The sequence below is a fragment of the Gymnoscopelus braueri genome (assembly GCF_963280865.1).
Source record: "Gymnoscopelus braueri genome assembly, chromosome: 5".
In the NCBI taxonomy this organism is placed as follows: Eukaryota; Metazoa; Chordata; class Actinopteri; order Myctophiformes; family Myctophidae; genus Gymnoscopelus; species Gymnoscopelus braueri.
In genome coordinates this window covers 35,076,036-35,101,239 of record NC_137606.1, presented here as the reverse complement: position 1 = coordinate 35,101,239, position 25,204 = coordinate 35,076,036, and the positions used below count along the sequence as shown (strand labels likewise).

The following is a 25,204-nucleotide window of genomic DNA, read 5'->3' as shown; positions in this document are numbered from 1 at the left end:
GGACACGTTTTACTGTCCAGGTCGGTTATGAGGCCGGACAATAATACCAGACCCCTCGCTACTGTTTTCTGATCAGTTCCATATGGGGAACCCTATCGCAGCTGAGAAGCCTTTCTGTGTCTACTTCCTCCCAAACGGTCCTGACATGCTGAATAATCCAATAACTCCCAATAAATTCTCAGCGGCGGCTGACTCGCAGTGAGACAGCCAGGCATCAGAGTGAGACGGCCAGGCTTCAGGGTGAGACAGCCAGGCCTCGGAGTGAGATGGAGTGAGACGGCCAGGCCCCAGAGTGAGAGGGCCAGGCCTCAGAATAAGAGAGCCATACCTCAGAATAAGAGAGCCAGACATCAGAGTGTGAGACAGCCAGGTCCCAGATTGAGAGTGAGATGGCTGGCCACACACACACACACACACACACACACACACACACACACACACACACGCACACGCACAGGTTTCATATTTAGCAAGTATATTATGCTCATACATAAACATACAGGATTTAATATCAGGCACTAGTGTGCCTGAGATGTGGAAAGACCTAATCAAGTCACTGAAGTGTGTATGCAATGTAGGCCACAATGACATCACCTTTCACCACACTCTGACACGTTCCCACACACACACACACACACACACACACACACACACACACACACACACACACACACACACACACACACACACACACACACACACACACACACACCCACACCATCCATTTCACACTGGAACATGAACTAGAATGATGGATGAATTCACGTGTACAGGAACATGTTGTAATGCATATACTGTATGCTCAGACCATTGGACTGGTTTGGATTATTTCCTGAATAATTATTATGTAAATAGTCCTCTCTGTCCTCTCAGTTACACAGAACATGTGTGATTTATTGTTATTACTGGATATCTTTTGTGGGCATTTTATTGCTTCCCTCGCTCAGCTTCTTGCATGCCATCTCTTTTGTTTATAGATGTCTTATAGTGTCCGTATATACCTGCCTCAACAAATGTTACATGTTTCGTGTGTGGAGTACAATTTCAAATCATTCAAAATGTCCTTTCGCTCCCTGTCACTGCTTATTCAAAGTTATAATTTACTCTCTGATTGCCGTTGTGTACGGCGGTAGTTGTGTATTGGTCATGCGTCCATTTTCACCGTACCCCTGTATGTTTCTGTTTGTCCCCTCTGAAGCAAAGCTAAGCCACCGCCTCAGATCTCGCCCAGCAAGTCCAGTGGAGGGGAGTTCTGCGTGGCCGCCCTCTTTGCCTCCTCACGCTCCTGGTTCATCACCAACCCTAACATGAAGAGAGAGAAAGGTGAGCCCAAGGCCTCTCTCTTAAACTGCACCCCACCCCTCAACCTAGACTCAGCACGCAAGTCGGTTCAAAACGCACAGTCCAAACCAGTCAGTCACATTAAGTCATAACGACATGCTTAATGTCGGGGACACAACCTCTGTAAATATTTTACTGCCTTCAGGAGTGATCTTTGACCTCGAGTCGTTTTCTGGTTATGGGCACGAGGTTGCCTGAGTCTCATTTTAAAGGTCCACAGTAGAGTTTACCTCCCTTTCCTCCCTCCAGATCAGTCCAGACAGTCCGTAGTGGACTCTCTCTACATCCTCAGTTGCTACGGTACCTTGGTGGAGCACGTGCTGGAGCCTCGGCCAATCAGCACGGCGCAGAAGATCAGCGACGACACCCCTCTGGAGCTCAGCACCTGTCCACGTGCCTGCTGGACTCTAGTCAGGTAGAGACCGCACAATCAACCCACTTTGAACAAAGCCATGTGGCTTGACTAGCCATGACAATATTACAGTGCCAAATTGCTTTTTATATGGTTTTATTAAAAATAAAGACACAACAACAGGTGTCCTCCAGTCATAGGCATGAGGCCAGTGGTATCACAGTATGTATTTTGTGACAAATATGTGTATGATTAGAAAGCAATAAAGGGATAATAGATAAGGTAAACATGGTGGATGCATTCGGAGTGCTGTATTTTGAGATATTGGCACTCATTAGAATGCCTCTCAGCCAATCACAATGCGAGGTTGTAACTATCTGTAGAATGATGGTGGAAAATGAGTGAAGTGCTCCTTTTATTACACATTGACTGCCAAGAACACATATATGCGTTCTATTTTTAATAAATCCGTGGGCTGCCAAGAACGCAGATCTGCGTTTAAAAAAAAAAAAAACCAAGGAGATATGATTTTTCGAAGATTTAGACTCCTACCCACTTCCTTGTTAACTTAAAACTTAAAAATTCTGTTTCTCGGCTCCTGAGTACTTTTTTTTTTCAATGAAAAATCTCTGGCAGGCAACAGCTAAAAATCTCAAATAATTCTGGCAGTCAATGTGTTAAAACTATAGTGATCAAAAAGTTATTTGTTTATTTTTGTTTTTTTATGTTTAAAACTTAACTTGCATAAACTGCTGGACGCAGCAGAAGATTACTCCTTGCTATTACTCCTTGGTATTACATTTTTAATCAATTTGTCAATACATAAAATAAAATAAAAAATTAATCGGCCAGAGTTATTCCTATCTACAAAAAAGGAAGCAAATTAGACCCCAAATTAGACTACCGTCCTGTTTCAATTTTAAACTCAATATCAAAAGAAAATGTAATGGAAACAGATCAACTCCTATCTATTATCCCATGACCGTATGTTCAAATTTCAATCAGGATTTAGGAAGTCACATTCCTCAGACACTTGTCTGCTCTATCAAACTGATTTGATAGTAAATAAGTTGACATGGGACATAGGAATAAAGAAATCAATCAATCAATCAATCAATCAATAAACGTTCTCAAATAAAAACTTTTTAAAAATCTTTTTTCAAAATGATTGGAAAATGTTGCACTTTTTATAGGCCTATCTGTCAGAACTAGGGCTGGGACTCCATAAAAAAAGAAACATCTAATTAATTTAAGGCTTTGTAATTAATTAATAGAAATTAATCACATTTTAATCGCATGTCATTATTTGACCTTAGAAGCAAATGTTTTCAATTCAAATGGATTTTGGTATACAATTGAATCAATGAATAGTGAATGAATACATAAGCTTAACATTCCCTGTCATTGACGGAGATCTCCGTCAATTTAAAAAAGAAATTACGCTAGAGGGCGCTCTTCGCCAACCCATGAATGATCCCTTGACTGCGAGAGAAGGCTAGAACCAGAAATGACGTCATCCCAAAAAAAGTCACTCCATTCCCTCCAATGTTATGAGATTTAGAAAAACACATCTACAGTAGCTCGGATTTTTATTTTATTTTTTTAAACGAGCCATATTCAATTTCTGTAATTAATTAATCGATATTAATCAGTCAAAGTCCCAGCCCTAGTCAAAACATCTCGGACAGTGGTTCTAAAAGTGGGGTCTGGAGACCCCCCCCAGGGGTCCTTCAGATTAACCGTATACACGTACATTGGCCATTTAAAAATAGCCAATCGCCAATGCTATTATAAAATAAATCTTTGAAAATAAATAAATTTTATTTGGAAAGAAACAAATCTTGTATGGGGGTTTCCTGGCAATTTTCAGATGGGGGTCCATATTAATTTAGGGGTCTTTGACATGAAAAGGTTTGAGAACCACTGGTCTAGGACTCTCCAAAAAAATCGGGATCAGCATTCCACCCAGAAATCTGTCTCCGGTCAGGCTCTAGCATGGACTCAGATATACATACTGTGCATAGACATACTGTACAGTACACACGACCACAGCATAGATGCAGACAATGTGCGGCGTTGGCAGGGTGCCATTCCTGGCATGTGTAGCAATGCAAAAAGGCATCGTTTCCCTGTGATCAGAGGTTATGTAGCGCAACATGTACTCTGCACAACGTGCACTCCAGACGTTGACACATGTGCTGCGGCATCAGACGCGAGGGACTGGAGTCCATTTGATGCTCAGCAGGGTGAAACCTTCTATAACGTCTCCCTGTCTGACTTGTGTTTGTGGAACAGGACGCCTCAATGGAACGAGCTACAGCCTCCCTTCAACTCCAACCATCCCTTGGTGCTGTCGTCGGACCTCGTTCAGTACTACCAGTACCTGCTGGCTGGATGTAAGTGCTGCATATCCCACCTCCCCCATATATGCGTCTGTGCGTGCATGCGTGCGCGTGAATGTGCGCGTGCAGGTATTGCTGTCCTTTTAAGGTCCAACAGTTTGAGGTGTTTTGCATTGTGAGGTCCAAAATGCCAGACACCACAGGAAAAGGTTTGTTTTCCAGGTTAGCAAAGACTTACAGTAAGGTCAAGAGGTAAGGTAACCATTAAGAAAAGATTCAGATCGGGGTTAGGATTTGGAGTAACACTTGCTTTGCATCCCATGTCTATATTGCATTATAAGCATATTTATAATGCATGCAGTGCATTTATAATCTGCTCATAACACTATAATTATAGTTAAAGGCCTTTATAGTAGTGCTTTATAACAATAATCACATGATGTGCAATAACATGAGGATGTGCAATAATAGACACTCACATTTTTTGGGTGTCAAGGATCATAGTGTATTACCTTACCTCATGATTTCTTATACCTGTAATTATACAGTTTTATGAGCAGATTACATTGCATTTTAGATTATAGATTATAATGGATTATAAGTATGTTTATAATGCATTATAGACATGGGATGCATAGCAAGTGTTACCGGACTGGGCATTTAGGGGCTAGATTTAGGGTTAGGCATTTGGGTTAGGATTAGGCTTAGATTTAAGGATAGGTTTAGGGTTCAAAATAGCAAGAAAAATGGTAAATCTAAAATTAGCCATCCTAGTCCATTGCTGTCCTCACAAGCGTAGAAATACCGACCTGTGTGTGTGTGTGTGTGTACACTGTATATTCAATTCATTCAAACTCATTGTTATTTCATCTGACCCAAGTGAACTACAAAACATTTGTCTGCAGAGAAAACGCATGTAAACAAAACGCTACAGACAATATAAACAGTACAACAACTACACACGTCTGTTTTCCCATGGGGCATCACATTCTGCTACAATGGTCTGACTCTGAATACACTGAAATACTTACAGTACGCACATTTTATTCATTACATCACTGACACAGATTGTGGATTGACACAAATTATTGTTTATCTTCAGTCTTTCAAACATGACTGTTGATTTGATTCTGGACACAGATGGAGCCACATATTATTAAAACACTCCTCACAATCCACACTAAGAACTTGCTCATAATAGATGCAATTTGGTCAATTAAGGCTTCTGTTCTATACTCAGAAGCCAGAGAAATGATTACTATGGTTACAACAGCATCACCGACGCTCTCCTGTCAGCAGCACTATGATTTCAAGCCTGAATGAGGAAATATAACCTGAAATAATACATTTGATCTGGCATGAGAGAAGTATTTGTGAATTTAAATACATTTCATGTAGAAAAGTATACTTACTATACTTGATGTAGAAAATAGAAGCAGCAGCATACACTGTATAGTATAGTGTGCTTTTTTAGTATGTATATTTTGTTCAGATACATGATGTGCACTCATGTATTTATTTATTTATGCACCATACTGTTAAGGCAGGCACACTCTCACTCCCGAGCATGTATGTTGTTTTTTTGTGCGTTGGCGTGTGTGTGTGTGTGTGTGTGTGTGTGTGTGTGTGTGTGTGTGTGTGTGTGTGTGTGTGTGTGTGTGTGTGTGTGTGTGTGTGTGTGTGTGTGTGTGTGTGTGTGTGTGTGTGTGTGTGTGTGTGTGTGTGTGTGTTTTTTCACCATTAGTCAGAGGGGCGCTGGTCCATGCTCTATTGATTTGCCATGTTGACTCCCTGTTGGAAGCTAGTCGTCAGCCTCTTATTGGTGCCACATGCTGAGAAGGGGCCCTTTCAGGCAGTGGCCATAACTTCTCTTCTCCCCAAGTCCTCAGAGGGAGATAAGGCATCTTTTCCATTTCAAGTCCTCTGCACCCTATCAGACAGACTATCAGCTTTTCCGTTCAGTGCGGCGCCTTAACCCCAGCCTCTGTCGCTGGCCGCGTCACTGCCTGCTCCTGGACACACTAGCACGATGTTAATAGACTCACACTAATTAGCACACGCCCCCAAACTCCCTCTAATTCAATAACAAGTCCAAAGAGCAAAAAGCACTTTAGGTTGACATCCGAAAGGCTAGTCCTCCAGTCCATGGAGTGGCCACGGATGGCCACACATGTAATGAATCTGTCTCCAGGAATCAGCCAGCCTCGCTGCACGCACCACATTGTAAATACTAACTCGGTAATTAGCTCTTGTAGGAGGCTTGGGGTGAGCGGCCGTTGCATCTCCAATAATCTCCCTACTCATCTCCGTTCACTTGTGCTGCGCCCCAGGTCTAACTGGTAGTGTCAGAGCCATGACGATTAGCAGAGGCAATATGAGCAGAGGTAGAGGGGGCACATAATGAGACGGAGTCATTGCGTTAATATTTACATCCAATTAGTGATAGGCACATAACTCGGGCCGCTCTCTGCCTTCATACTGCAGCCCAGCCACATGATGTGGCGTGAGCTGAAGCGAGGGCAAGGCAGTATGCACAGAATTGTACAGCCTCTTGGTCCGCTGCCATCCGCCCTCTGGCCGATGTGCCACACAACACACACCACCACCTATGCAGGCGGACTTGCACAGTGCCACCTTCCATCTGGGAGCTTTGCACCCGAGCAGTGACTCCTGCATCCTGTTTGTGGCACGCTTGGCCGCGCCGGCCTTCTATGTTCTCCGGGGAGTGGTGCTTGGCACAGAAAAGGAGAGATGTGATCCGGGAGAGAGGGTCAATTTGACCCCGGGACAAATTACACCACAGACATACGCACCCTGTCCAGCTGTCTCTCTCTCTGAGCGTAAGGTTCAGCAGCACACTGCACTTGTCCACACGTGCGCGCACACACGCGCGTTCCTCCCTCCTATCCCCTGCAACACAAACTGTGTTATCAAGGTCTAGTTTACATTGGCGATACGGCGGGCCGCAGAGGAGAAAGGAATAGGAGGAGAGTGGAATCAAGAGGATGAAAGAGAGAGTTCTGTAGATAAAGTCAAGCCGACGGAAGCTCAAAAGTAGTGACGCCAAATGAAAAGAAATATCTACGCTTGCCAGAGCGAGTCTTGACCCGGCTAACTGTCGAATACAAGCAGAGGGTCCATCTGACTCTCTGAATCTGACCCAGGAACGCCAGAGTGCTGATTGACAGCTCATGGTCTCTGGTCTCGTGGCTCTATATTGGATGACCCGGCCTGATTAAAAATGCAGTACGCCGGGAGAGGAGAGAGGAGCAGAGGGGAGGGAAGGAAGGAGGAGTGCACAGGGCCGAGGTCAGGCCAGCCGGAGCCTCCAGGACGGGATGATAAAAGGCAGCCGTGGCGCCACTTCACGGTCACTATCTCCACCTGTCCATCTGCCCCCAGCCAACCGCTGGCACCACCCAGCAGCTCCACACCGCTGCCTGGGGAAGATAAGACTGACAGAGATGTACAGGCTCTGGTACACACCCTGCCAAGTGCACGCGCGCGCGCACACACACACACACACACACACACACACACACACACACTCACTCACTCTCTCTCTCTCTCTCTCTCTCTCTCTCTCTCTCTCTCTCTCTCTCTCTCTCTCTCTCTCTCTCTCTCTCTCTCTCTCTCTCTCTCTCTCTCTCTCTCTCTCTCTCTCTCTCTCTCTCTCTCTCTCTCTCTCTCTCTCTCTCTCTCTCTCTCTCTCTCTCTCTCACACACACACACACACAGAGGTACAGATGAGGAGGAGATATTACAAGTTGGCTTCATAAATGCTGTTTCTGTCCAGTTTTCAATGCTTGAAGAAATCCTCACTTTTAGGGCTGTTGAAGCACTTTAAGGAAAGAGGCCTTCTCTCTCACTTCTGTCTCTTTCCTCCCTTCTCCCTTTCTACCCGGAATGAAATGAGAGGAGTAAATGAATGGACTGTATTTTGTGTTACCCCTGAGGTGTCTGCAGTGGGTTTCAAAGCTGTAATGGTTGGAATAACAGTAGCAGGCCTCCTTGATGAATGTGAGTTTTTTTGTACAGTCTCAGTTGCTACATTAATTCTTTAGCTTCCATTTTTTCTTTTTCTTTCTTTCTTTCTGGGAGGACAGTGTTTAGCTGGCTGTTGGCGGTATATATATTGGGAGACTTGGGACACCTCTCTCTCTCTCTCTCTCTCTCTCTCTCTCTCTCTCTCTCTCTCCCCTCTCTCTCTCTCTCTCTCTCTCTCTCTCTCTCTCTCTGGCCACAAAGTCACTCTGAAGCAAACAAGCAAGTGAATAATTTACCTCCAGGATTTCTGTCCGGCTCCTTTGAGCCTGGCAACAACAGTAGCCAGAGACTCACATCCCCCTGTGTCGTAATGTGCTAATTGTGGAGACTGTGTGGCTAGCTAGCTGACTGACTGACTGACTTATTTGATAGCTGGCTGGCTGACTGATTGGCTAGGTGACTGACTGACTGACTGACTGACTACCTGGTGTGTTGGCTTGGCCATTCTCTTGGGTCTTTGAAACCCATGGCAGCCCAGCCACAGTTACCCCATCAATAGCCCTAATTGCCCAGAGAGAGGGTCCGGGGCGAGCGTTTTGGAGCATCAGGTGCTTGGTAAAGAGAGACCCTGGCGCCATGACTGGGTCAGTAATCAAAGAGAGAGAGAGAGAGAGAGAGAGAGGGAGGGAGGGAGAGAGAGAGAGAGGATGGGGGAAGTGGAGCTCTTGCTGAATGAAGGAACTGTCAGTCACATTGGTCTTGAAGGATATATAATGATTAAGCTATGCCAGAGTACTACTGGAAAGAGAGGAATGTGAGACGAGGGGAGCGGAGAGGACAAAGTGAAAGGAGAGGATCAGAATAGAGGAGAGGAGAAAAGGAAAACAAAGGGGGGGAAAAAATCAAACGAAATCAAATGAATGCTGAGAGAGAGAGACAGAAAAAGAGATAGACAGGGGGGACAGAGAACGAAGGGAGGAGACTTCTATCCTGTGTCCACTCTGTGTTCCAGAGATATCAGATCGTTAGCCTCCTTATCTGTCCCTGGAGATCGGCCTCTCTGGCCCCCCCTGGCCCCAGGCCCTCGGGGGTCAGGCTACATCAATACCTGGCCAGGCTTTGTTCTTGTTCTGCCTTCCTGCTTCACTGCCCTGGCTAACGGGCCACCGGCTACCACCACCTCACACACGCACCCCCACACGCACCCACACGCACACACACACACACACACACACACACACACACACACACACACACACACACACACGGTTCCTCTGCTCAGCACAGCACAACACTGCTTCCTCCACAGTCAATAAAAGCTCTTTGACACAGACGCCTCTATTATAGACCCATCCAGGATAGATTTTCTTTTTTTTTTGGCCTGTGTGTGTGGCAAAAGATGAGGGTGTTTCTTGAGGAATGCCAATCAGAGTTCTCATGTAGATCAACCCAACAAGCTGTTAATTTTTGAAGGGGGCAGGCTTGAATTATTTTAATTATTGAAATAGATGATGATGCTCTCTTAGTTTTTACATCATCATCACATCACCGAAGCACACAGGACCTGGGTTTGCTGACTCGCTCGTTCAGCAGTTTTGAGCGTATTCCGTTCATTTTTCCAACTGGTTTTCATAAGTGTTGTGCAGTAATTCACTGCATTTATTGACATAATTTCTGCTGTAGATGTACGTCTTTGAGTGTTCGTGCTTTGCATTTGCACTTAAAAGATTTTCCGTGTCAGACAGCGGCATTGATGCTCTCTCTTAAGAGAAACAGTAATGGAGACCACAGCGGTCGACTGGCCGGACAAGATGGCTAGATACTGTATGTCTGTAACTGACTGGGGGTCAGTCTGCCTCCTGACACACACGCACACACACACGCACACACACACACACACACACACACACACACACACACACACACACACACACACACACACACACACACACACACACACACACAGAAGGCTGTCTCTTAGCTTGACCCTTAGGGATGACCACTAGCTTCCCACAGCGCTGCCTATACAATCTGGCCAATGAGAATCACCTCCCTTTCCCTTTCCAACACAGACACATGCGCACACACACACACACACACACACACACACACACACACACACACACACACACACACACACACACACACACACACACACACACACACACACACCCTTCTGGAAACTTGATCCAGCCGGCCAACCAACTGCTGCCGAGCATCAATAATTAATTAGGGAACAGCTATTGGCCCCAAGGGTCAGAGAGCAAGAGAGAGAGAGAGAGAGAGACAGAGACAGAGAGACAGACAAAGAGACAGAGAGAGAGAGAGAGGAGGAGTCCTGATTTTGTTTAATAAGTAACTCAACACAGGGTTTATTCTTCATGAGGCTATCAGAAGATCAGCACAGAAACTCCTCTCTCTCTTTCTCGCCCTCTCTGTCTCACTCCTACCTACTTCACCCCTTTCTCTCTGTCTCGCACACACGCACGCACACACGCACACACGCACACGCACACGCACACACAGCAGCAGGTGTGAGTTGTGTGTCAGAGAGCATCAGTATTTATAGTGTGTCAAACTCACCAGAACATCTCTACACCTGGCACACGTACCTGCATGCGCACACTTGTGTGTGTGTGTATGTGTGTGCTCATGATTGCGCATGAGCGTTTACCGTATACATGTATGTATATGCAAATGGCTGCATGTATGTATCGCATATGCCTGTAAATTACAGTATGTGTACGCAGATGTGCATGTGTATGCATGTGTCTGTGTGCATACTTATCTACGTACATAAATAAAACGTATATGTATGCTTGTCAAGTGTGTGTGTGTGTGTGTGTGTGTGTGTGAGAGAGAGATGAAGACATCACATCCTTGTGTGCACCAGATGTGAACTTGACAACTTTATTATTCCTTCCCGCGTTAAACAAAGACGTATCCCTGAGGGAGGGAGGGAAGGGGCAGAGAGAGAGAGAGACATCAGGGCTCATTCTCCACGGCTGCTTATTCAAGCCTGCAAGTGCTCCATCTGTCTGAGTCTCTCTCTCTCTCTCTCTCTCTCGCTCTCGCTCTCGCTCTCTGCTGACGGGCACCGACACACATGGGTGCACACACACTGAGGTGCAGCCAGACACACATGTTGCCTCTCACTTGTCCTTACACATGCTCTCACATGCACTGAGGCACGCATGTGATCGGCCCACATGGCTGCATGCTGCATGTTTAGAGGGACGTGCACGTTTGAACGCTTAAGCCCTGTTGTCAAAACTTTGGTACATTTTTTGACAGTTCTTTCGCCCATAATGACAGGCCCATATTAGGGACGCAGGTTGCAAGTGCTTAACTCCCTCTTGTCGATTTCACTCACTCCTTTTCATTTCAGAACAGCAAACACGCCTGCAGTCACATGCCAAAAGGTTCTGATTCTCTCGTGTGTGTGTGTGTGTGTGTGTGTGTGTGTGTGTGTGTGTGTGTGTGTGTGTGTGTGTGTGTGTGTGTGTGTGTGTGTGTGTGTGTGTGTGTGTGTGTGTGTGTGTGTGTGTGTGTGTGTGTGTGTGTGTGTGTGTGTGTGTGTGTGCTTTCAGTGGTGCCCCCAGGGAGCCCAGGCCCCATCACGCGTCATGAGTCATACGACAGCCTGGCATCGGACCACAGTGGACAGGAAGACGAGGAGTGGCTCTCTCAGGTGAGACAGACGCTTTCGCACACACCCAAGCCGTTAGGAGCAGACCTGGGTACAGCCATGATGACACAGTACCCGTCAGTGCTGCAGTTCCTAACAAAAGATGTTCGTATTTGACCCATTAAGACCGGGAACGCATCATTTTAAGATTTATTTGGCTATTAAAAAAATTTGCAGATATCTTTGTTAAAAAAATATATATATATATATATACATATATATATGTATATATGTATATATATGTATACATATATATATATTGCTGTCTGGCAGGAACCATCTAACTCCATTTTTCTGCTTTTGCATTTTTTTCCATAAATCCGGGCCATTGAACACCCTTTACGTCTGTGTGCTGATTAAAACATTATTGAACCAATTAAAAGTATTAAAAAGTGCTTCTGACTAAACCAGCTAACTCCATTAGATCCTCAAACTTTCTGCTAAACCAGCTAACTCCACCAAAGGGGGGTGGAGTTAGCTGGTTTAGCTGACTCCAGGCTCCACCCCCTTTTGACCTCCAACCTCATTGTGAGCTTGGAGGTCCAATCAGCTGTTCTTATCAATGATAAACAAAACCTCCTAACTCCACTTTCTTTTTCTTTTTGTCATTTCCTGAAAAATGAACATTTTGGAGTTAGCTGGTTGCTGCCGGACAGCAGAGATATACACAATATATATATATATACACAGCAGATATACAAGCTCATAGCACGGAACTCTGTGCCGCACTATGAGATTGTAGATCTGCTACTTTTATTGCAAATCTTTGGAATATATATATTTTTATGTCCTCTAAAACCCAACAGTTTTTTGAAAAAACGTATGTTGCTATAATATCAGTGGTTCTCAAAGTAATTTTTTTTCCTGTCAAGGACTGCCAAAATGATATGTATTTGGCCCGCAGTACCCCCATCTCAAAATGCTTCATTCCAGGCGCTATGAGCTGCTATTTTTTTTTTTTTTTGAATATTTTATTTTTCATTTTAATTTTTCACAAAGTATACATACATACATACAACCCCCCCACAACCCTCCCTCCTCCCCACATACAAATCCACATACATAAAGGACAGCACAGATAAAAAAAATCAAAAAAAAAAAAAATAAGGTACAAAAAAGAAAGAAAAGGAACATTAAGAAGAGACAAATCTGTTGTAAAAACATTAAGTAGCTTCGAGAAATAATAGATCTAGACCGAGATAGCTGTAGATAACAACCTATTCCATCTCTGATACAGGTTGAGGTAGGGACAACGTTTCCACATAGTCCAAATAAGGCTGCCAAATCTTCAAAAAAGTGTCAAACCCATTTCTTAAGCTATAAGTAATCTTCTCAAGAGGGACACAACTGTTCATTTCTGAGAACCATCTCGCAATGCCGAGGGGGGAGTCAGACTTCCATGTTATTGCAATGCACTTCCTAGCCACTCCAAGTGCCACCTCTATAAATTTAATTTTGTGTCTTCTTAGTTTTGCACTGATAGCAGTGAAATTGCCTAAGAGGCAGACTTCAGGGTCTAACGGGAAGGGAGCCTCTATAATTTTAGCCAGTGTGTCACAGAAATCATACCAGAATGTTTTAACTTTTATACATTGCATTGTACAATGCAAAAAGGAGCCTTCTTCTGTGCTACACCTAAAACATAAATCTGATATCCCAGAATTATATCTATGTAACTTTTGAGGTGTGTAATAAAGCTGATGGAGAAAATTATAATGAGTCATGAGCTGCTATTTTTGAATAGCCAAAGAAATCTTAACCCATTAACTCTTTCAGTGCCAAGAGTATTTTCATAAAGTACTCCCAAACTGCCAGGAATTTGCGTTTTTTTTAATTTTTAAATTTTGTAATTTTTCATTCAAATAAATGATCTGATTGGGGTTTTAAACCCATAATACAGTTCTACCAGTAGAGAGCAACAAATCGACACATTGATGACCTCGCTGGCTCACTCACCCCCTCCCAAACAGGCTCACGTCATATCCGGTCCTAACCGGATGTTGACATTTTGACAATCGTTGATCAGGCTAAATTACGATGCGATACACGACTACGATGACTGATCGTCACCCAGACCAAAGAGAGTAGACGTGGACCTCTCCGTTCGCTTTTTATACCGTGTGAAAAACCGTGACTTTCCCTATTCTGGCCGAAAATCACCGGAGAAAAACAACGTGACCCGGAAATGAATTATTTTTTTTTACATCCGGCTCCGGGTGAGTCTGATGTAGTCAGGAAGCGAAAGTGATCATGAAAAATATACAGAATAGCGCGACCACAGTCAAAAGTAAAAACTCGGGATTTCTCGTGCTGGCACTGAGGGTACTCGGGAAAAACTCGGGATATGTCGGGGCGTGGCACTGAGAGAGTTAATACCTGGAACGCATCTGTGTCACTTTTAGATTTCTTTAGGCTATTCAAAAATAGTAGATATACAAGCTCATAGCGCGGCACCGAGTGCCGCGCTACGAGCTTGTAGATCTGCTATTTTTGAAAAATCGTGAAAAAAGAATTTTACATTTTTTTTCCGAAAAACTGTTAGGATTTAAAAAATGTTTAGAAGCGGCCTCAGGTCTTAATGGGTTAAAGTGATGCGTTCCCGAATTGAATGGGTTAAAGACTCCACACAGCACTGCGCTGCAAGAGTCATTACGCTTTAATCATGACACTTAGATCCTTCCCGTCTTTGTGAACGTTTAATCAGTTAAACCTATATACTTAATTGACCATGGAGTCCCCCAGGGGTCTGTACTAGGCCACCTCCTTTTCTGCAGGCCCCTCATGGGACTAGCAGCAGTGGTTCAGGAGGTAGAGTGGCTGCTTGGAACCAGGAAGGTTCCTGGTTTGGTGGCCGGTAACTCTCCAAACAAACACCTCAGAAGAACATCAACACAACAAGAACACACAAAAGTTCCCAAACTGGAACTTTTCTTTTCTCTGCTTTTTTTTTAAATTTGTTATCATAATTGCAAAAACTTTCATTGGTATACAATTTAAATAATGTGTTTGGTCACATTTAGAAATATTTTTTTTATGAATATCTATATAATTACTTCATTCTCTGGTTGTTCTGTTATTCTGTTTTTTCTGTTATTCTCGACAGATAATTGGAGCTGGGGTTTACAAATAACACACAGCATATACCACACATACTGTACTGTACATGCACATTCTAGAGGTTCTTGCATACAAAGTCAACATTTTTCATATAATGATGCTAATTATAAACTAAATTAGAGTTCATGTTTTGTCCATGACTGCTTAGACACCTGCATCATTGTCATCTGTCAAAACTATCTGGGAAACCGTTTAGGTTTTCTTTTGTTTTCTTTTGACTTGACTTGACTTGACTTAAGCCCTTTGCTCATGGGCCCTTCACTGACAAATGTCCTCCATTTCTCACTTGGTTGTTGGCGGTTCTTTCGAGATCTCCCCAGTTGACACTTCTTTATTCATCTGTTACTTAAATGTTTCCTTAGAGGTTCTATTTCAGGGCTTGTCGGTGATGTTTGTGGCAGGTTTTCTGAGGGTTTGTCCGATCCAACTCCACTTTAGCTTTTGAATTTGTAATTCAATGGGATCCTGGCTTGCACTTTCCCACTGGTCCACATGGCTTACTTTGTCTCTCCTCAGATCTTAGATCAAAACAAAAATGTGTCCCATGTTGCTGTATTTGTATTTAAGTATTTTTGCATTGGTCCTTATCATAAGCTGCTTATTCTTATTTTAAGAAATAAAACATAATTTGATGTATGGAATTTTCATATGATAATAATGACAATTTGGGTGTCCGTCACATGAAAAAAATGTGAAAGCCCCTGTCTTAAACAAGTTAAACCCTATTTACAGTACTTAAGTTCACAACCCTTTGTTAGCTTGTAATTTTGATCAGCTATGTTCTTGAATGTTTGCCTATTATGACATGCCCAGAATAGGGACGGGAATACGGAAGTGGGTTCATGATGTGGTTAACAGTTATTCTTTTAAAATGTTGTGAGGTAAATGGAACACGCACCCCGCTGTGTTCAGTTTGGTTACCCATCATGCCGCTCAGGCCCTGGTGCTGACAGGTAAACTCCTTACATTTGCACCATCAATAATTCCAAGACATGAATAATTGAATCGGTGAAATGTGCCCCACTTTACCCTGCAGATGCCTTGGTTAGTATTCACCGTGATAGTTTGCCAGGAGCCAAACCTTCCATTGCACAGAATAAGGTGGTGAAGGTGGGTAGTTGGTGACGGTGTCATGGGTAATGCAGTCACTGGCACTGCCAGATTGAGCTTGGCCTGATCGTTGTGAGGGCGTCAGTGCTATTCAAGTTGGCTGTGTCCATTATCTCTGCCGGGACGGTGGTCAAGGGTGAGGTTATTATTTTCACCCCTGTGTGTCTGTGTATGTTGTCTGACTGTCCGCAGGTAAACTCGCAAACTATAACACTGTTCAGCGTCAAATTTCATGTGCATGCTGCCAGCAAGGAATCACGAATATTTTTCACATCGGTCACGGTCACCTACGGCAATGCTGTTCTAGCAAATTGATCATCTCAAACCCATCGTCCCTCCAGGCTATGGGATGCACGACCACCAAGCTGTGGAATGGAGCTAGCCAATCGGGGACAATATGTCTATGCGGTGTATGGGATCTACAGTACACTATAATTTGCTGCTGTCGGCCGCAGCCCAGCAACTATTGCCTCATAGTTGATAAGCTTTGCATGTAAAATATATTCCAGGGAATCCCTTCGTTATACCAACATTATAGTGGTAAAGTAGTGTTGGTCTCATTAGTGCAGTTTATAAAGAGATTGCTACGTCTGACTCTTCCACACAGCGCTACGCACGTATGACATGCGTATGGACTCGGTTTGTATGACAGTTCAGCATCTGTCATCACAGAATATCAGACCCCTCCAACATCTGCACTAGCTACACAAATGGCATTACTATTGAAATCATGATTTAAAAAAAACTGCCCAAGGAGAACATAGTGTTGTAGATTAATCTTAGATAAAGGCCTTTTCAGGCAAGATCCCTGAAAGAACTTGGATGAAAAGGCTGGGTCAAGTAAGGCACAATAGTCCTGCATGTAGAGAAATGCTAAATACGTATAGGATAAGAATGGCCAGATTGAATTAGAGTCCAGTCTCTGTCTTGTGGATTTCATTATATCATATCAGTGGCTTTCATTAGATTATCAGTAGGCATTTTGGCGTTGGGTTGGGATTTGGGATTGATCGGCCATCCCTTAATGAAATGTGAGGTTTGTGACCCTGTGTGTCAGTTGTTTAGCCTGCTGCCATGCGGAGCCATTTGCTGCCTGTCTGTGTCAGAGGCTCTCAGACTGTATGAACAAAGCGCTGCGTCCTCCTGACAGAGTGCAGTATAGAGGCCACCCGCTGCCCCTGCATCTCAATGACAGCTGTCAATTTGCCCTGGATGGATAGTGTTTGTGACATGTCGTTGCTGTCGGGCAGAAACCATGTATCTCCATATTTCAACGTATGTTTTTTTCTAAATTAATGCCATACTTTGTCTTACAAGAGTGTCGTGCAAAAGCAGCGAGAACATCCGATCTACAAGCTCACAATGTGTCGCATCGGCTGTTTTAGCTATTTTGGAACATTTTTGGAAGTGAAAGTGGCTAAATCTGTCTGTGGGTTTTATAAATATTTCACCAATAAATAATAACTACATTGGATCCATTGAAATACAGGCTCTTTTTTCTATTCCCTGAAAAGTGTGTGGGGGGGGGGGGGGGGGTGGCAGTGGCTCAGGGGTAGAGTGGCCGGATGGGAACGTGAGGTTCCCAGTTCGATCCAGAGCTCCCCCAGAGTTAGTGTCGGAAGTGTCCTTTAGCAAGACACTGAACCCCTAATTGCTCCCGATGAGCAGGTTGGTGCCTTGCATGGTTTCCTCCGCCATCGGTGTGTGTGAATGTAATGCACAATCTATGTAAAGCGCTTTGGATAAAAGCGCTATATAAATGCACCATTTACCATTTTATTTACCAAGTAACTATTTTGTAAGGTTTTTGTAAGGTTTTTGTAAGGTTTTTGTATGGTTTTTGTAAGGTTTTTGTATGGTTTTTGTAAGGTTTTTGCCCGACAGCGACAAAGGAGGAGGAAGACGGCCAACTCTTCTGACATCACGGTTTGACTCCATCTTTGTCAGTATACGAACGATGCACTCGAGGTGGCGGCTCACCACTCACCCTCGTTAGATTTGCTGCTGCGACGTGCAGTAGGCGTCGGCCCTCGATTAGTTCGGGCTGACTTTTGGGAGCAGTGCACTGTGGGTAACGCATGCTGTCAGCGCAGTGCACAGGCAATATGTCACAGGACAGCAGGGAGAGAGATGGGGCCCGGAACATCTGGACCTTCAACTTCACCGCGAAGAGAACGCACTGGCAGCTGTTCTGCTGCAGGGCTGGGTGTTTCACTGATGGTGTTAACTGACCATACACACACACACACACACACACACACACACACACACACACACACACACACACACACACACACACACACACACAGTGACAATCCTCTTCCTGTCTTCTGTGCCCTAATTTGCACAGCTGTGTCCCCAACCCCCACCCCAAATCACTCACATACACACACATACACACACACACACACACATACACACACACACACACACACACACACACACACACACACAGAGGAGCTGATGAATTAAGAGAGCGTAAGCCATCACTCCATTGTGGGATGTTAGCGCCTGGCAGGCAGAGTGCAAAGAGTTTGCGAGCGGTGGGATGGACTGAGGTGAGAGACGGAGCGCTGTGCTGCGCAGTAAAGATGATGAGATGTGAACACTGTGTCACCAAGAGGAGCTCTAAGTGCTGCGGGGAGTTGGAACGTCTCCGCTGGCGTGGGAGAGCAGCGGAAAAAAAACGGGAGGAGACGGGGAGCGGGTGAACCTCAACCAAAGAGGAGACGCAGAGAGGAGGAGACAGAGATACCTCCCCTCCTCTCCCCTATCCCTCTCTTTGTCAGTGTTAATGCCAGTGTGCATAAACAGTTCTGCACTAATGGCGCTCTATCCCCTCGTCCACACAAAAAGGGTGCCTGGCTCACTGGCACAGAGGTGTCTCTGCTAGCATGATGCTAATGCTAATGTACAGGATGCACTGCTGCACTTTTATTAATCCCCCGGGAAATCCTCAATCTTTCTCTCTCACACGCACACACCCATACAGTATATGACACAACACACACCCAGATCTCCACTCTCATCAGTTTGATATAGATGGTGTAAACAAATGTGTTTACAGTGTAGCGTGTCACCTCTTTTCACACAGAGAGCATGCTGTCCTCATCTGACTGCCAGCGTGTCGGGGACAAAATGAGGTGCATGCATGCATGCATTTTATTTTAGATCTAAGTACTTACTGTACGATAGTATCTACCCTCTTACGCTGACTTCACACCAGCAGCAGTATTTTGCCATGTTCTGAGAAAGTGGCGAGGTTCAATGCATTGTCTATGGAGCTTATCGATACTTTGAGCCTAGCAGGTCTGTGAAGAGACATCATATGTTGAGAGATGAGTCATTAAATCAAATCACAAATGGTCCATTGTCTAATTATTATTATTATGTATTTATTTTACGATAGGATATGGCTCCGTCTCATGTCTATATAAATATTATTTTGCACTACGGATGCTTCATATCAAGGTACACGTTTGAGAAAAGCCCAGTGAAGGGGCAAGTAGAGGAGGCGGCTCTGTCCAGACACATTGAAAGAGAGAGTTATGACACTCTTTGATCTCCCCACGACGCGATCACGTTACTTTCTTCTTGATCGTGTTGTTATCTCTGAGCACACAGAAACAAATTCCAACTGTAAGTTGGTTTTGGCAATACATGTTTGAATATTAGGTGAATATTCTCTGTTTATAACAGTTGTCTATAGGAGGACCGTAACTCTCTCTCAATAGTTTCAGGCCTCCGTCTTTTCGCGCTACGGCGTACCGCTTTATATTCACATTCATTAACTTTGTGCTTACCTGATCATCTCAGCATAATCTATCAACAAGCGCCGGGCAGCCTACTGTACATGTCAACAATGAAGCATAGCAACGCTCACTAGGATTTGATAAAGGAAAACAAGAGTCCTGCAATGCAACACATTACCTTGTAGATCTAGTTATGTTTATCAAGCAACACCATTGTGTGATGGAGGATGAAGTAAGTTTAGGCTAACGTTACATCAAACAATCATTTGATTGAAATATGCAAGGAAACATCTGTGAAATAAACATTTGTCCGATCAATCTTGATCTTGCATACAAAGATTGAAGCATCAGTATTGTCCATATGCAGAGCATGTTCTTCAATATTTAGCACATAAACAAAACATTTTAGAGAGCCTAGTAAAAAGTTGTGTTTAATGAGCTGAGAGAGAGATGAAGCAGGGAGGGACCCCCTCTATATTGTATAAAATTGTGTTTCAGCGCGAGGCGTTGTGACCTTGTAGATCGGCTATTTTAGGCTAAAGTTCTCCTCCAGAAAAGGGATGCGAGGGTTCAAGTGGTTAATACAAAAAAAAAATCATATCACACAAAACTTTGGCACCGCCCCCTTTAGTAACTCTGAGGACTCCCTAGGGGTCCCGGACCCCTGTTGAAGACCCCTGATGTATTCCATGTAAGCTACTCTACATGTATCCATGTTTTGTGATATAATGTTGTGTTTTCACTTGCACGCAATGTGACTTCATGGTGACACTAATGGACAGTTATTGAAGTCTCTCTAGGCGTCTCAAAGCCATGTTTCATCTTCAAAAGCGTGTTCAGTACATTGTTGTTGTTGATCTGTGGTAGGACAACTTGCGTTGCATAGCTTGTCTTTGACCTTGCTTTCATGTAATCTTTTTGTAACATGTAATTTCTCATAGTCTGTGTGTATGTACTGCCCTCTCCTATGAAAGTGTCTGTGACGTGTGTGTTTGAGAGAGAGAGAGGGAGAGGGAGAGGGATAGACATAACTGTAGAATAGACTGAGAGTGCAATTGGGGAGCAGAGGATTTGAAACATGTCTGATTAGCGGTGATAAAGATAAAAAATTGCTGTATTTTTTGTTTTTGTTTTTTACCAGCTATACTGTCCTGAGGGAATTATATTTTCCGGCTTTTGTCATGAAGGCGGCCAAACTCGGCGATCAACCGGCCTAACGCAATCTCTGGTTGCAGAATTCCGTGTTTTTATTATGGTCACTTTGAAAGTCGTTTGAATCTGTTTTAGATTTTTGTCCATATTGTTTTTCATCCGTTTAGATTTTGCTGTGTTTGTACAGCACTTTGAGCTGCATTTCGATGTATGAAAAGTGCTATAATAAATAAATAAATAAAGCTCATTATCATGATCATTTTTTGTCAGAAATGTTTTAGTGAGCCCTATGAGTTGTGTCTATCTCCACCATGCAGGTGGAGATAGTGACCCACACGGGCCCCCACCGCAGGCTGTGGATGGGCCCCCAGTTCCAGTTCAAGACCATCCACCCGTCGGGCCAGACCACGGTCATCTCCTCGTCGTCCTCTGTGCTGCAATCTCAGGGACCGGCCGACGTCCAGCAGCCCCTGCTGGACTTTGACACAGATGACCTGGACCTGCACAGCCTGAGGTGAGCACATTGTCACCCCCGTGTTCATTTTGACAGCAAATTGTCATAGTCATAGTCTTTTGAATAAAATTCCTTTTGGTTTTAGTCACATTTTAGTCATCTGAAACGTTATAGTGTTAGTCTAGTTTTAGTTCAGTTAATTTAGTCGTCTAAAATGTATCTTAGCAGGCCGCGATGGCGTCGTAATGCCTGATTTATACTTAGCTGCGTCCCGAAAATAGCAGATCTACAAGCTGTGAGCTTGTAGATCTGCTATTTTCGGAAACGTGACACCTGCGTGCAACCAAGCATACAATGACTTGTCTTAGTTCTACTGGATCTCTTCTCCACTAGTCCCTCCCTAACATTTGTGTCTAGTTTTTATTTGTTGACGAAATTGTTAATATATTTTAGTCATCATTTTAATCATCATAGCTTAGTTTTCGTCAGTGAAAAAAGGTAGTCGACAAACATTTTTCGTCATAGTTTTAGTCAACAAAATTGATTGCACCATACCAGTGGGTCACACACTTTTCTGGACCCACTTGAATATCTTCAAAGCATTCAGAGCATGTTTATTTTAATGATCGATGAATTATTGAGAATCACTGCACTATGCCAATGGTTCTCAAACTTTTTCATGTCAAGGACCCCCAAATTCATTATGTATTTGGCTGTTTGCCAAGTGGTTTGAAGTGGTTGAACTGATGCTGATGCTTTATTTTCCTGGGTAACCCCCTCAAGGACCCCTGGGGGTCCACGGACCCCACTTTGAGAACCACTGCACTCTGCAATGCACACACTATACACACTATACACAGTACATACACACAGCATATCATATCATGACATACCTCAAGCAAAATTTTAGCTGCACTCACTGCACATTACACACACTTAATACAGTCACGCTACACTACACTACACAACACAGACAGTAAGGAGGGTGTGTGTGTGTGTGTGTGTGTGTGTGTGTGTGTGTGTGTAGGATCCAGCCAGTGCGTTCAGAGCCAGTGAGCATGCCTGGCTCATCAAGGTTGGTAGCTGAACGCAGAGGACAGTCCAACATCATAGATACCGGATCAGGTAGGACACATCACTGATTCTGTTGTATTCTGTTGAGTGTTGACTCTGCTGTAGCCTACTCTCTTGTACTTTACTCAAACTTATTCTATTCAACATTACTACACACACACACACACACACACACACACACACACACACACACACACACACACACGCACACAACTTAGGCCTATGTTGTTAACGTGGAACAGTCCCCATCCTCCCAGAGACCGTCCAACTGACTGGCACGTCTCATTCTACCATTGGATTATATTGATTTGTTTTCAAGTGATTTTGATAGCGTCCCTCTCGACATGTCTCCTTTCATCTGGTTATGATGTAGGCTAATCCAATCACTGGGAGATCAGAGGTATTCACCTTTTGAAATATGTCTCTACTCGGCAGAGATAATGCTGTTACTAAGCTCCTGTGAGTGTTTGTTTGTCTCTCTGTCTTGCTCGTGTGTGTGTGTGTGTGTGTGTGTGTGTGTGTACACAAGTGTGCACAAGTGTGCTTCCCAGGAGTTGTATGTGAATGTACTTGGCGAGTGTGTGTGCGAGCGCACACCCATACTGTAGGTTTGCGGGTGGTATTTACCGCACGAGCGTGGGTTGAACAAAACAACACTTAACGCGTGACATTTCATCCTGTGGCCTTTTGTACGATGGCAGAGATAGGAGTGTCTTCAGTGTTTATCTGCTGTGTCTTGTGATGGAGACATGTCTCATTCCTCGCGCCCTGCAGGCTCCGTGATGCTGCCACAGATAAACCACAGCGTTCAGACAACACTGGCTCACAAATGTCCTGTCACAAAAAACATGTATTATTTTTGCATGTTTTGCCGTGTTTTTGTTTTGAACGCACTTTCTGGCAAAGCAGATCGTACAGAAGCGTGTGTGTGTGTGTGTGTGTGTGTGTGTGTGTGTGTGTGTGTGTGTGTGTGTGTGTGTGTGTGTGTGTGTGTGTGTGTGTGTGTGTGTGTGTGTGTGTGTGTGTGTGTGTGTGTGTGTGTGTGTGTGTGTGTGTGACAACTTAAACCAAGTTTGTCTCTCTCTCTCGTTGGTGTGATACAGTATGTCATTCTCACACATCAAAGCTTTCTAGATCCCCAGACATCTCTGACCTCTGGAAGGACACCTCCAGCCCTCCACACACTCATACTGTAGTAGCTACACACATATGCACAACACGCACGCCCGCCCGCCCGCCCGCCCGCCCGCCCTCACTCACTCACTCACTCACTCACTCACTCACTCACTCACTCACTCACTCACTCACTCTCTCTGTCTCTCTCTCTCTCTCTCCCATCTCTTCTCTGTGTGTCCTTTCTCCTTTTCCATCCCTCTTCTGTGTGTTCACTCCATCGAGGGACAGAGCCAGGAGGAGGGAGATGATGCTTATCTGTGTGTGTGTGTGTGTGTGTGTGTGTGTGTGTGTGTGTGTGTGTGTGTGTGTGTGTGTGTGTGTGTGTGTGTGTGTGTGTGTGTGTGTGTGTGTGTGTGTGTGTGTGTGTGTGTGTGTGTGTGTGTGTGTGTGTGTGTAAGGTTCGGGGCTCTGTCTGCTGTGGCGCCTCTTCTTATCACACACACATCACTTTTGTCTTACCTTGTAAAGGACACACGCACGCGCGTGTGTGTGTGTGTACACGTGTCTGCCTGTGTCACAGCGTCGTCTCTCAATAGTCCTCCTTCCCGAATGAAATGCACAGGCCAGAGCGTGCTGCACATTGTGGGACCCTGTGGTCCCGTAATCATATTTCTACATCACTGCTGATTCAGCTGATGCTATTTCTCTGCAGACGACTAAAGACTCAGTTTATACTTGGTTGTGTCTCAGTGTCACGCATCAAAAATAGCCGATCTGCAAGCTGAGAACGTGCTGCAGTGCGATGTGTTCTGAGCTTGTAGATCTGCTATTTTCGGTGAACGTCGCCAACTCGCAACTAAGTGTAAATCAGCCTTAAAGACACAGAGTGTGTGAGAGGGGAGACGTAGAGAGGACGTTTAGATGGTCACTTATGTTGAACACTATGCATCCCGCATATCCTATTTTCATTCTTAAATTAATATTTCATTCATTGATATGTAATTTACAGTAAGTATAGATATAGGGGTATGTCTGTTTGATTTATAGATATAAGGAAATATGAAGATACTGTATATGAGTATTCTATGAGTTGTATACTGAGTATGTTTAGCATTTGTTTTCTTTGTCATTATTGTTTTATCCGTTTTTTATTACATTTAGTGCATGTTTGAATGAAATTAAATCAAATACCCTGTTAATACTTTTTTTGATCGATTGAATACTTTATTAGTGAGAAATGTAAAATGATAACACAAAAAAGGTCCTGGGGACTTGTTAACATTGTGGTCCTATATATGTATTCAATTCATCAACATAGTATAACAAATGTACACAACAATGCATGTCATCAACAAATGCAAACACTATATGTACAAGGGAGAAAAAGGGAAAATGGTGGCAGTGAATGTCACCTCCTTTCTTGTGGTCTCCTGATAGATTTTTCAGGCCAATTTTGAAAGAGACCAGTAATACACTTTAAATGGAAAACAAATCATTGTGAAAACAAATCAGCGTGGAAAATAACCAATGCACACTGACGGTCTTTGAAACACAAGGAGATTCATTGTGTGTGTGTGTGTGTGTGTGTGTGTGTGTGTGTGTGTGTGTGTGTGTGTGTGTGTGTGTGTGTGTGTGTGTGTGTGTGTGTGTGTGTGTGTGTGTGTGTGTGTGTGTGTGTGTGTGTGTGTGTCCTACATTTTGTGCATGTGGTCACATCAG

At 44.0% G+C, this 25,204-nt stretch overlaps 1 protein-coding gene across 2 annotated transcripts in view; it reads left to right on the top strand.

Moving 5' to 3' along the window:
- bcas3 (BCAS3 microtubule associated cell migration factor) overlaps positions 1–25,204 on the top strand; it is a 318,853-nt gene that overhangs the window by 114,030 nt on the left and 179,619 nt on the right. For both annotated transcript variants that reach the window (XM_080427841.1, XM_080427840.1), the window contains 6 exons: positions 1,199–1,323; positions 1,591–1,756; positions 3,989–4,089; positions 11,613–11,713; positions 21,159–21,355; positions 22,323–22,420. In XM_080427841.1, coding sequence (XP_080283967.1) covers positions 1,199–1,323; positions 1,591–1,756; positions 3,989–4,089; positions 11,613–11,713; positions 21,159–21,355; positions 22,323–22,420 — 788 coding nt within the window. The remainder of the gene's footprint in view (positions 1–1,198; positions 1,324–1,590; positions 1,757–3,988; positions 4,090–11,612; positions 11,714–21,158; positions 21,356–22,322; positions 22,421–25,204) is intronic.